Genomic DNA, 12,551 nt, shown 5'->3' with positions numbered 1-12,551 from the left:
GCCTTAGTTACCATGATTTCCAACATGGTATCAGAGCTAGGATAGGGTAGGGTTAGACTTTCTCCTCCCCCCTCTCTCCTCGTCCACGTCTCATCAAGGTTGATTCTTAATTAATTTCTAGGTGTTTGAGAAAGAGCTCTTAGGGAAAGAGAAATGAAATAAAATGTTATATTAACGTCTTCAAAAGGCCATAATGACCTATGAGACCAAAAAGTTACATCATGGTGGATCTGATACAATGTCTGGATAAAAAAACCAGAAAATGAAAAATAAAGATGATACTATTGGCACCTAGAAAATGAAACTGTTAACTGGAAGGTAAACAGAAACCCTTATAGGGTGTGAATATAGTGGGGGGGGGGGGGGTACGCTATGGAGGTGAGTGGAGTACAGTGAGGGGATACAATATCATGGGGGACGGGGGGGTACACTATGGAGGTGCCTCCATCTCATAATATGTGCCGCATCGGACGCTGGCGGATCTCCTCAATATCCTCTGTGGTCAGCACCCTGACTGTGTCCCGCATGTCTCGCAAGAATAATCCGACTCCGCCGTTGCAACCTCCGTCTATGCTGGGATGCCCTCCTCGGTAGTCGTGGGCGTCTGGACCACCCAAGCTCAATCGCACGATCAATCAGTGTACCGCTGGTGTGGGCGGTATCCATGTCCTGCTGCTGTGGTCCATCTGGCGCAGTGGTGGCTGGACTAAAGAAGTCTGTAATGTGCCTGTGAGTCTGGCTCTCTGTGCGCCTAAGCAGGCTATCTCTATATCTCCGCAGCTCAAGCAAGAACAATCCCAAACACCTCTGGTCCTAGTACCCCATGACTCTGGAAAGTGGTCCAAAACCCTCTCTGAATAAACAGTGGAAACAACCACGTATCTCATAGTATGCAGTACAATGGCATATATAATGCAGCTCTATCTCTGGCTCCCCATGGCATACTCGACATATCCTGGCCTCAGCTGGTATACCTCTATATCGACCAATCTCAATCTCAAGCTGGTGTGAGGATGTGCGAATCTGACCAATAGCACATCGTACTGCATAAGACAAGTGTACATCCATGTAACTGGGTCTGATCACAAAACCATCTGCTGTGAGCTAAAGAAAATGCTCTCTGTAGAAAGCCATCTTCGTGCCCAGCTCCTCAGACGGCTGTATCCATGTCCTCCAATGTCCAGCTGAACTAAATCCTGACGGATGAGTCTGGTAATCTCTGTCCGTGTGAGAGTGAGAGAGGGTGCCTCCAGAGAATACTGGAAGAGAGGCAATCTGCCATGCTAAAACCATGTGCCTGGAACCAAGATGTCATCTGTCCATACCAACAAGAGAGAAATGAAATGAAATGTTATATTAACGTCTTCAAAAGGCCATAATGACCTATGAGACCAAAAAGTTACATCATGGTGGATCTAATACAATGTCTGGATAAAAAACCAAAAAATGAAAAATAAAGATGATATTACTGGCACCTAGAAAATGAAACTGGAACTAGAAGGTAAACAGAAACCCTTATAGGGTGTGAATATAGTGAAGGGGGGGGGGGGGGGGGGGGTACGCTATGGAGGTGAGTGGAGTACAGTGAGGGGATACAATATCATGTGGGACGGGGGGGTACACTATGGAGGTGCCTCCATCTCATAATATGTGCCGCATCGGACGTTGGCGGATCTCCTCAATATCCTCTGAGGTCAGCACCTTGACTGGGTGTCCCGCATGTCTCGCAAGAATAATCCGAATCCGCCGCTGCAACCTCCGTCTATGCTGGGATGCCCTCCTCCGTAGTTGTGGGCGTCTGGACCACCCAAGCTCAATCGCACGATCAATCAGTGTACCGCTGGTGTGGGCGGTATCCATGTCCTGCTGCTGCTGTGGTCCATCTGGCGCAGTGATGGCTGGACTAAAGAAGTCTGTAATGTGCCTTTGAGTCTGGCTCTCTATGCACCTAAGCAGGCTATCTCTATATCTCCGCAGCTCAAGCAAGAACAATCCCAAACACCTCTGGTCCTGGTACCCCATGACTCTGGAAAGTGGTCCAAAACCCTCTCTGAATAAACAGTGGAAACGACCACGTATCTCATAGTATGCAGTACAATGGCGTATATAATGCAGCTCTGTCTCTGGCTCCCCATGGCATACTCGACATATCCTGGCCTCAGCTGGTATACCTCTATATCGGCCAATCTCAATCTCAAGCTGGTGTGAGGATGTGCGAATCTGACCAATAGCACATCGTACTCCATGAGACAAGTGTACATCCATGTAACTGGGTCTGATCACAAAACCATCTGCTGTGAGCTGAAGAAAATGCTCTCTGTAGAAAGCCATCTTCGTGCCCAGCTCCTCAGTCGGCTGTATCCATGTCCTCCTAATGTCCATCTGAACTAAATCCTGACGGATGAGTCTGGTAATCTCTGTCCGTGTGAGAGTGAGAGAGGGTGCCTCCAGAGAATACTGGAAGGGAGGCAATCTGTCCATGCTAAAACCATTGGAACCAAGATGTCATCTGTCCATACCAACAAGCCGTGTCTCCCTGTAAAGCTAACTGTCGGGAGGACTCAAGGGCGAGGCGTTCATATCTGTCTCGGGGGAGATCCCACAAGCCATGTATGTAGGAGACTGATCTCGTAAGAGCCTCAATCACCAGAGGGGCAGCCGCCAGCTCTGCTCGAATAATCTCATGAGGTACCAAGGCCTTGGCTCTAATAGAGAGAGAGACCTACATGAAAGTATTTCTCATTTGAGCACAGTGGGTAGGTGATCTCTCTGTGTGGAATCAGCGCAGGTGTTTGGCAAACCCACACTCTAAGTGACACAGGTGGAAATTTAGTTCCAGCTAAACCTGCTTGGGGGTTAGCAGAGCAGCAATAGCAAGACTTTCAGCAAACCAACAGCATCTTGCAGCAACTCAGCCTGATTTTATGCAGCATATCTAAGGCATCACACAATAGCCAGCATGACTTTTTCTTCTTTGCAAACAACTGGCAACACAGTAGAGAAAGCATCTCTATCCATGCTCTGCGTCTCCACAGTACTCAACGCCGACAAGCTCTAGCTCTATCTCCAAGACAACGTAACCTGGGAATTCTAAGCATCAATGTGGCAAGCTCATGGCCAGAGAAAACCGACGGCATGGTTCATTAGTGTGGCATCCTCTCTCCAGCTCGACAGTGGCTGCAGCACCTCCATTCAGCTCGAGCTCTATGAAGCCTTTATTGTGCTTCCTTTTGGGTGAAAACCTTAACCCTTTACAATTATGTGTAAAGGGTCTCAAAGACTCTAAGGCCTAAAACCCTTGAGAGTATCTAGCATAGAAAGGTCTAAAACATTGAAAATGAAGGGAGAGTATAAGTGCAATCATCATCATCATCATGGCCTCACACGTGTGTACGCACGAGAGAGGATTGTCACAAGCCATTTCTGGTATCCAATTAGTTAACCCACTTTCACATTCAAAAGTAGGAATTCCAAGATGAGATCATTATCAACATGGGCATTATCGAATTCCACATGGGATTATACATCCACATGAACGTCTTCATCCACATGAACGTCTTCATCCACTTTGGCGACTTCACCAACGTGGGCATCACCATCAAATCTTTACCAAGTAAAATTTTAAAATCTTAGCGCTTAATCTCAAATGTGAAAAAAATGGTTTAGCCAAGATTCCCTATTGACAAGGAGTGGTATGTTTCACGGTCACTTATCATGACTACGCATTAAAAAGTAAGTGCATAAGGGCATTGTCCACCCTTTGCATCCAATTGCTCTCGCTTGAACTGTAAGGGTGTATCGTTGTCCATGAGGGTGGACAAGGTCTGCTACTGTAGGCAATTAGCTAAAAAGTTTCGAGCTTAGGGACGAGCATGCAAGGAGTGTTAGGGAACTCCATCAATAAGGAGAAGTGTTAGAAATTGTAATGATATCCTTGTGTTTGTTGTATGCATACAAATGTCTGAAAGGCCAAAGGTTTTTTTGGTATTTGATGAATGTAAGTTGGGTGAAACAGTGTAGAAATTCCCAACAATGTTATGGATGATGGATCTAGATTTGGACACATGGAGCATGTGTGCAATTAACGCTCTCTTGAGCTATGTAAGGTTGTACTCTGAGCTCTCATTTTGAGGCATATTAGTAATGCAATTATCTTAATTGGTTTTAAATTATTCCTTGTTTAAGCTTATCATTGTATTTATCATCAATCTTGGATTATATGTGTTGCTTTGCTCCTCCCTAGCTACCATGATTTCCAACATACTTGAGAGACCCTGAGCACCTAAGCTACCCTTTCTTTGCCTACTTTGCTCCCTTGGTACAAGATTTAGATCCATGAACAAGGCTCCATTCCCAACACCTTGAGCCACTGGACAGGCTATACTCCATCTTCTTTGACTTCTTCCACCAGCAACACCTTTTGAGTAGCTTTTCTCCCTACAAGATCTCCTTGTGATTCACCACCTATAGGAGTTTGTTGGCAGTGGGCACCTTGGTTATGATCGCGGGCCACTTAGCAGCCTGTTGCTGCTGTAGGGCAAAGAAGGAGACCCAATGTCATTCCCTCTGGGATTGCCCGAAGGTCCAGCAGGTTTTTGTGGTGGGTCCTTTGATCAAGAGTCACAAGGTTCACGTGGGACACAAATACCTGGGTGACAGAGGCAGGCCCAACGGTACAGCAAGAGGACGACGGTGTCGAACTCGCAATGGGGCTCATCGTGGGATCATGGACACCATAGCACCAAGAAGAAAGACTGCTAGCCCAATGCGTGGCTGGGTATATTCTCTTGCTTAATGCATGTCTTTGAGTCTATCAATGTAGAGCTCAAATAGATTTAGGTGAGAGACAACTGTGACTGCTAAACATATCTAAGATTTCTCTCCCTTGCGTGCTTGGCATTTGACTTGTTCATTTATTCGTAAGCTTTACTTCCCTGCAAATGATCCTTTATGCATGCTTGATTTTCCATTATCTCGTTAGTAACTCATCATACTTTATGTCCTTTGTAATGTGGTACTCATTCATACATCTAACAGGTAGCTTAGTCTAGATATTTATGAAATTTTTTCTTGTGATGGATAGATTTGTGTTTGTTTTTTATGCAGGTTCTGCAAGGTTTCTTCACATGCACTGGGAGAACCTAGTTAGAGAACACCTACTTGCAGCTGCAATGCTCAAACAGGTATATGAGCAGTTGACCTTCTGCGATGGCTCAAAGCATTCAAGGGATGCTATATGGAAGAAGAGCCCACATGTTCTCCTTACTTGTCGCCCTACTGAACGTGAGTTTCCTAAATGCTCTCTCAAAAACATGTATTGTCAATGGTATAAAAGTTTCCCTATTTTCTGGTTCTTGAACCTTTTAACACTTCTCATCATTTGCATTTACCATCATTTAATACCATTCACATTGTATTGATGAAACGAAGGTTCTATGTTTTTGGTGAATGCAGCAACCTATGCTGAGCGGCGCACCAAACTTCTCAATAAAAAGCAAGAAACTTTGTTGTCATGAATCGTGACATATTTTAAGGTGGAGAGTTACACTCTTACCAAAATTTAAAATTTTGCTCTCTTCCCAATCAATAGCCTTACAAGGTTGCAGTTTGTAATCATTGGCATACCATGATTAATTCATCACTTTATTTTTTGGCATGCCTTACAAAGGTAGATATACTAGACATTGTAATATGCCTAAGCTTATACTTCATTAGCCCAGCGGTAGCACCCATGTCTCTCTAAAAGGAGGTACTGGGTTCAAATTTACCATAGTGGCATCTACCCCCTCTTCTCAAAAAAAAAAAAGCATACCCACTTAGCCCATACAATTGCCACTTGCCTAGCCTTTGAAAGCTGGCCCTTAAACATTCCTTTTTTGTTTTCTCCTTTCCTCTTCCTTATTTCACATGATTTGTAAGAAATCACATCACTTTAGACTACTTGTTCTTAGTAGTTTTGTAGCTCTAGTGAAACGAAATTTCTCGAATTAAATGCCATTGGGCTCTTACCCTAATGGTTTAGTTCAACACAATCCACCCTACCCAGGAGGTTGAAAGGTCAACTCATGAGATTTTTTCCAAGCAGATCAATGTCATTGAGCTACCAAGATGGTTACCAAGAAAAAAAAATCTCTTGTTTGGTGGTAGTTGATAAGACTACTTTTGGTTGGCATCGGTGGGCTTCTACAGGAGTGGTGGTTGCACCACATTCCTTTGATTGGGGCGTGAGTTGGGATGCTGATATCTAATATAATTATTGCCAAAAAAAAGAGTACCCTTGGTTTAACACAAAGACATGGTTAATATTATCAAGGGCAATTTTAAATGCTAAGTTTGACTGAATGGACGAGTCTAATTGTAGCAGGCTGGCCTGCCCGTACACTGGGTGTGACGTCTGTGTCACAGGTTCACTCTAAGGCAGTATGCTACAGGAGTTGCCACTCAGCCAGGGAGACCAGGCTACTCTGCCTTCTCCCCTGCGCACACACACTCCCTTTGAACACTATGCTAGCATGCTCCTCGATAAACACTTTGCACTGTGATGCCACTTAATCCTTAACACTTTATGACATAACAAACAAGCAGATAACCAGAAGCACAAAGACGCAACAATGAGAGAACACGACAATAATGTACAGTGTATTCTGAAAAAGAGAGTATTCCACTAGCACGATGATATCCTTTGGTGCTTGCTGAGTCACCTATATACAAATGAAGCAAGTAAGCAGTAGGTGCACCGCTAGCACCACTGCCATGAATGAAGGTGAGAAAGTGTAGCCGTAAATGGGGTGAGAAAGATGCGCACGGTAGAGGCAGCATGATGGAAGCGAGCACTGCAAAAGTCTGCCAAGAAGTGGACATCTGCTGAAATTGGATGCCCGCCAAGTGGATGTCCGCTGGGCAGGAAGGCCGGCTATAGGTCGCCCACGGCTAAACACTTCACCATCCTCGGTGAAGCATGGAGAGGAGCATGACAGGTTGGAAAATATGGGATGGCAGAAAAAAAAAACTGAGACTATTCTGAAGTAGTCAAGAGTGAAAAAGAAATCCCAAAATGCTATGGTTTGAAGGTGGGGTGAAGCCGAATGCGAACTGAAGAGTCGGTCAGATGGTCTGGAGTTGGGATGCCTGATCATGCAGAGCAGGAAGATCTGCCAAGTCGGCCTCCAGGTGAGGCAGGCACTAGTGACGGAGGAAACCTGGAAGTGGAGAAGAAGTGTGGTGGGAATCCATGATGAAAGAACTGGACGTGCAGAGGAAGGGCTATGGCTGCTTGAGTCAGCCGAGTGATAGAGCAAAGAAAAAGCAAGAGAACAGGGAACAGCAAGGTGTGTGGAAGCACAGGTATATGGGTCAAGGATGGCCACGATGGAGAGAGCGCGCCACACGTGAAGGGGAAGAGTTACACATGGCACCAGAATAGGGAAGGGCGATGGAACAGGCGTATGAAGGAGGCTGTTAAAACAGTGCACGACCGAGCAGGGAAGCTTAAAAAAAACGTGGTAATTATGGCGATGCCAAGTGAGAACACGTGGAGAGATGACGAGGAGGCACATCTGGGCCAGAGGTGGACATGGACACAACCAGTGGCGGGGAGGCATGGACACGTGTGGAGGCGCAGAGGGTGGTGGTCGTGGATGCAAGGTGTACAGGGCCCTGGTCATGCAGACAGCAACGTGGTGGGTTTTGGACAATCTGTGGGCATGCCTGTGAACAGGGATATGAGGCGTATGGCAGCACGCCTAGTTGGTGCATGGACATGGGCATGGTGATGGACACTCCTCGTGGACACACCAAAATTGGAGCACACCGGTGGCCACCTTGGACACACCCCATGTGGATGAATGTGTGGATGTCCGCTGAATACCATGGACACACCCATGCCTGGAGGGAGTGTGGCAAACCCACGAGGTGGTGGGCACACCAAGCTAAAAGTGGTGCAAACTTTCTTGGACACACGAGCTGCAAACTTTCTTGGACACACGAGCTAAAAGTGGCGCAAGGTCGCTTGGACACCCGGATGATGAGAAACTCCACGCCCGGCCGGCTCCCGTGGAGCATGGACGAACTTGGTGACCACCTTGGTTGGACATGCCTGCAGAATATAGGGCTCAGCACGTGATGGGCTTGGACATGGCCCGGGGAAGAATACGCCCATGCCTGGGCATGGATCCTGGGCACACGTGTGCAGATGGACACTCCCAGCAAGGTATTGGGCACAACCTGAGCAGGTGGTGGACATGCCCGGAGCAAGTAGTGGGCATGCCTGGAGCAGGTAGAAGCTTGCCGTCCACACAGTTTTCAAGACTTCCACCTTGAAAAACTTTTTTTTTTTTCCTTTTGTTTTTTTTATGTTTGGGATGGGAAGGCATCTGCCCTGCCTGCTGAAAGCGGTTTTCATGCCTTGTGGCCAAAGGCTCCATCAAGGGAGAGAAGATAAAGCTTGAGCCTTGGCCCGTTCACAAGGGGAATAGGTTTGCCGGATAGAGTGCACATCACCTTGGGGTAGGATATCCTGCAGGCTGGCACCAGCGTCTTGGCACACTTGAGGTAGTGGACTTGATAGACAAGGACAAGGTTGCCTGTGGTGAAGGCAGGTTGGCGTAAGTGGCGATTTTCCAAGGCAAGGGCGGCATCGATGCGGGTTTCTTCCAAAAGAGTGAGACTAGAGGTGAAAGCAGAGTAGGATGCAGGGAAGCCAGGCAAGCGATCAGAGCCACAATCCCCAGGGAACCACTATTAAATTCTAATGAATAAATTGCTTCCATGCCAAAAACCAACTGAAAGGTAGTGTTCTATGTGGTGGCCTTAAAGGCGGTATGATAGGCCTAGAGGGTGCCAAGCAAGGCATGTGGCCATTGGTGGGGATGGTGATAGCACATTTTCTTCAGCAGATGGCACAGCACCTTGTTCGTGCTTTCTGCTTGGCCGTTCGCCTGAGGGTAGTAGGCACAGGACTTCTGTGGAAAATTTGGTTATTGCCTAGGAGAATAGTGATGAGTTCATTGACAAAGTGAGAACCTCAGTCACACTGGTGATTTCCAAGGGGCAACCAAAACGGATGAAGGTGCGGTCGTAGCGGAATTTGGCCACTGTTTGTGCAGTGCAATCCTTTGTGGCTGCTGCTTCTGCCCACTTGATGGCGTAGTCTGTGGCACCAAGATGTAATGGCACCTGTTGGGATGTGACGGTGGATCGATGGGACCCACGAAATCAATGCCCCAATGGTCAAATGGAGACCAGGCCAAGGAGATCGAAAGCAGGCGATTAGATTGGCGTGTGGGCTTGGCCCCACATCTCTTACAAGTGTCACATGCTTTTATGTGGGCCTTGCTATCCGTGAACATGGAAGGCCACCAGATGCCGGAGTGGAAAATGCGTTCAGCAATGACGTGCCCGGGGTAGCGACCTCTTGAGGGCCCAATATGAGCATCCTCCACCAGATGAGGAACCTCGTGTGGACTGGCGCAACGGTGACGAAGAATCCCATCTAGACCACCACAGTAGAGTTGGCCAGCCACCACCCACCAGTTGATACAGTCGACTTTTGATAAGCAGGCGCCATTTGTCCTTAGGAGATGGACCAGTGGGATAGGAACCTGTGGAGAGCAAGTCAAGGACATCCCCAATGCCCATGCCAATCCGGAGCAACATCAACCTTAAAAAGAACACTATCAGGAAGCTCATCAGTGATACCTGTGGCTGGCTCACCAGAGTCAATGCGCGAGAGGTGGTCCGCCATCACGTGTTGTTTGCCCGGGCGAAGGACAATCTCAAAGTCGAATTCTTGGAAAAGAAGTAGCCACCTCCACACCCTGCCGGCTATCTGAGGCTGGTTGAGCAGGTACTTGAGAGCATGATGATCAGTAATGACAATAAAGTGGATGCCCAACAAATAGTGTCGGAACTTCTGCAGAGCATATACTATGGCCAGACCCTCTCTCTCAGTGGTACTATAATTCCGCTCTGCTGTGTTGAGGAGATGGCTAGCATAGTAGATTGGTTGGTGTATGTGGAACTCGTTACTAGGCTGCATGAGAACTGCTCCAACAGCCGTTTGACTGGCATCGGTATGCACATGAAAGATTATTGACCAATCAGGTGTGATCAAGATGGGTGCCTCTGTGAGATGCCTTTCGAGAGCAGTGAATGCAGTAGACTCAGAGATGGACCACTGGAAGGGGGTGGAGGGACTAACCAGGTGGGTGAGGGGAAGAGCAACATCTGCGTACATGTGGATGAACCGCCTGTGATAGCCGGTGTGCCCAACGAAGACCTGGGTGCCCTTGGGGTTGAGTGGAGGCGGAAGCCTAAGGATAGCTGTTATCTTTTCAGGATTTGGGGCCAGACCTTGGGCGGAGATGATGTGACCTAATAATGCACCTTGGACTACCAAGAAGTGACACTTGAATTGGTTAAGGTGGAGTCCTGAAGCACGACACTTATCAAAGACTGACAAGAGCTGAGAGGGATGCTCTGAAAATCATCTACAAATGCTCTCAAAAATGTGAGTAGAAACTCCCTGAAGATATTAGTGATTATCCGCTGAAACGTGGCTGGGGCATTGCAAAGCCCAAAGGACATTTTGTTATACAGGAAGGTGCCCCATGGTGTGACAAAGGCTGTTTAAGTCTGATCATCAGGGTGGATGGTCACTTGGTTATACCCATCCATGAAACTGTGCAGTGCATGGCCAGCAAAATCCTTCAATACCCTGTCCATAAAAGGGAGTGGAAAACCAACTTTGACAGCGGATTTATTAAGAGCATGGAAATCTACACTTACCCTGATTTTGTTGGTCTTCTTCACAGGAGTGATGACCATGGGGGAGAGCCACTCTGAGTGCTCCACTGTTGAGATGATGCAGGTGTCCCCAATCTTCTCCAGCTCTATGTTGACAGCTTCAGCGTACCTTGGATTGAATTTGTATGCCTGACCTCTGACAGTCAAGCAATGGGATGGTGTGAACCCCAATGTGCACCCCTTGAAGATCCTTGTATGTCCATGCGAAGACATCTCTGTAGGACTGAAAGAAGGTTGTAGCTTGCTGCAAAAGGTGTGGGTGGTCCCACAACCACAAGGCTAGGAGGATGGGGCAAGGCTCGTCAGTGGTGCGTAAGTTGAATTCACGAACAGGGTCTTGGCAGGAGGGCAGTGCGATTTGGTCACTGGTACTATCCACTTGACTGGTCACTTGACTAAGCAGTGCGGGGTCATGTGACGGCCGCTGATCAATAGGAAAGTCCCCATACTGCTTGGCCATCCATGCGGATGGAAGTTCTTGGGGTGAGATCGGACTCTTAAAGGTTGGTTGGGGCAGCCTGCCTTTTGCCTTTGTCCTGAGAGTGGCAGGTCTTCACATCACGGAAGCACTTGTACTCTGTGGAGGGTGAGGTCACTGATGCTGGAAGAGATGAGGATTTCCTGCCACGTCCCCTAGGTTGATCACCTCGATGGCATCGTGAGTGGTGACTGAAGACTTTGTTCCAGGGGGACCAAAGGTTCATCTCGAGGGTTTTCTGTGATCTCAACCATATAGCATGTCATTGAGCCTTCCGCTTCCAGCCAGTCCAGTAGCTTGGACTCCTCAGTGAAAGATCTTTCCCCATCGTTGGATGTTTCAGTGGTGTCCTGTTCTTCAGGCACTTGCTCTTGCATGGGCATCTATGGTCACGGTACTGGCCCGCACACCCTGGTCCAAACCTCCTTCCAGTTTCAACTCTCTCGTTCCCAGAGTGTCTAAAGCCCATAGGTTGTTGGCCTTCCAAACCTGTAATATGCCTGAATGACGCAACCATGTGCAGCCAATGAGAAGTGGGTAGGCACCCATCACCTCCGGCAAGCGGATGACCACGAAGTCAAGGAGGAATTGAACCCCATCCATCGACACTGGAACTGATTCCACTACACCAAGAGGAGTGACGTCCCTATGGTCGGCCATCCTTATGGAGACGTCGATGGGGTGGGTCCTTTGGAGACCAAGGGCTTGCAGAGTAAACCTAGGCATGAGGTTGACCCCAAAGCCACCATCTACGATGGTACCACCAAGAGGTGTGCCATTGATGTGTACTGTCATGCAGACACTCCTAAAGTTCGCAAGAGGAGGCTTGGAGGGTTCCACCCCTATGCACATGGAAGTGTGTTGCCCATCTATCTGCCCGCCACTTAAAGGGGTCAGAGATGTCGTCTGCTCTTCCAGGTGGGTCAGGAGCGTGGAGAGCTGTTGGTGGACCTCGGGACTCCACAGGGAGACTTCTTGTTTGAATTGGTGCAAGAATGAGGGAAGAGGGGGCATGTGTGGTTGTGGTGGAGCAGGTTGGGAAGACATTGGGGTACTGGCATAGTCACATAGGACGCGAGATGGGGACGGGGAACAGGGACGGAGAAGATTGAGAATGGCGATTCCCTGTGACTAGAGTGACATGGGACGGGAATGGGAACGGGAAGATGCTGCCATATCCAACATCCCCGAGTCTATAAATGCCCATTCCCTGTGACTATGGGTACTGGAGCTGCTCGGATCCACCAGGGTGTGGGAAACAGGAGGTTGG

The 12,551-nt window shown here is 48.0% G+C and overlaps 1 protein-coding gene across 4 annotated transcripts in view; it reads left to right on the top strand.

Moving 5' to 3' along the window:
- Positions 1-12,551, top strand: part of LOC147632739 (Pseudouridine synthase family protein) — a 122,686-nt gene that overhangs the window by 102,014 nt on the left and 8,121 nt on the right. The window contains exons 15-16 of one of the 4 annotated variants that reach the window (XR_015267231.1): positions 4,016-4,106; positions 5,107-5,243. The exons of 2 other annotated variants lie outside the window; for them this stretch is intronic. Coding sequence is in view for 1 of the 2 variants with exons in the window: in XM_086807581.1 (XP_086663707.1) it covers positions 5,107-5,283; positions 5,455-5,516 (239 nt within the window). In the remaining variant the exon portion in view is untranslated. Of the gene's footprint in view, positions 1-4,015; positions 4,107-5,106; positions 5,284-5,454; positions 5,885-12,551 lie in introns of those variants that run through there. One more of the 4 variants, XM_086807581.1, reaches the window with a different exon arrangement.

This window comes from Cibotium barometz, chromosome 13 (genome assembly GCF_041138505.1).
Source record: "Cibotium barometz isolate CiBa-2024 chromosome 13, ASM4113850v1, whole genome shotgun sequence".
In the NCBI taxonomy this organism is placed as follows: domain Eukaryota; kingdom Viridiplantae; phylum Streptophyta; class Polypodiopsida; order Cyatheales; family Cibotiaceae; genus Cibotium; species Cibotium barometz.
The sequence above is the reverse complement of the archived record's forward strand: the minus strand, read 5'-3'. Positions and strand labels throughout refer to the sequence as shown.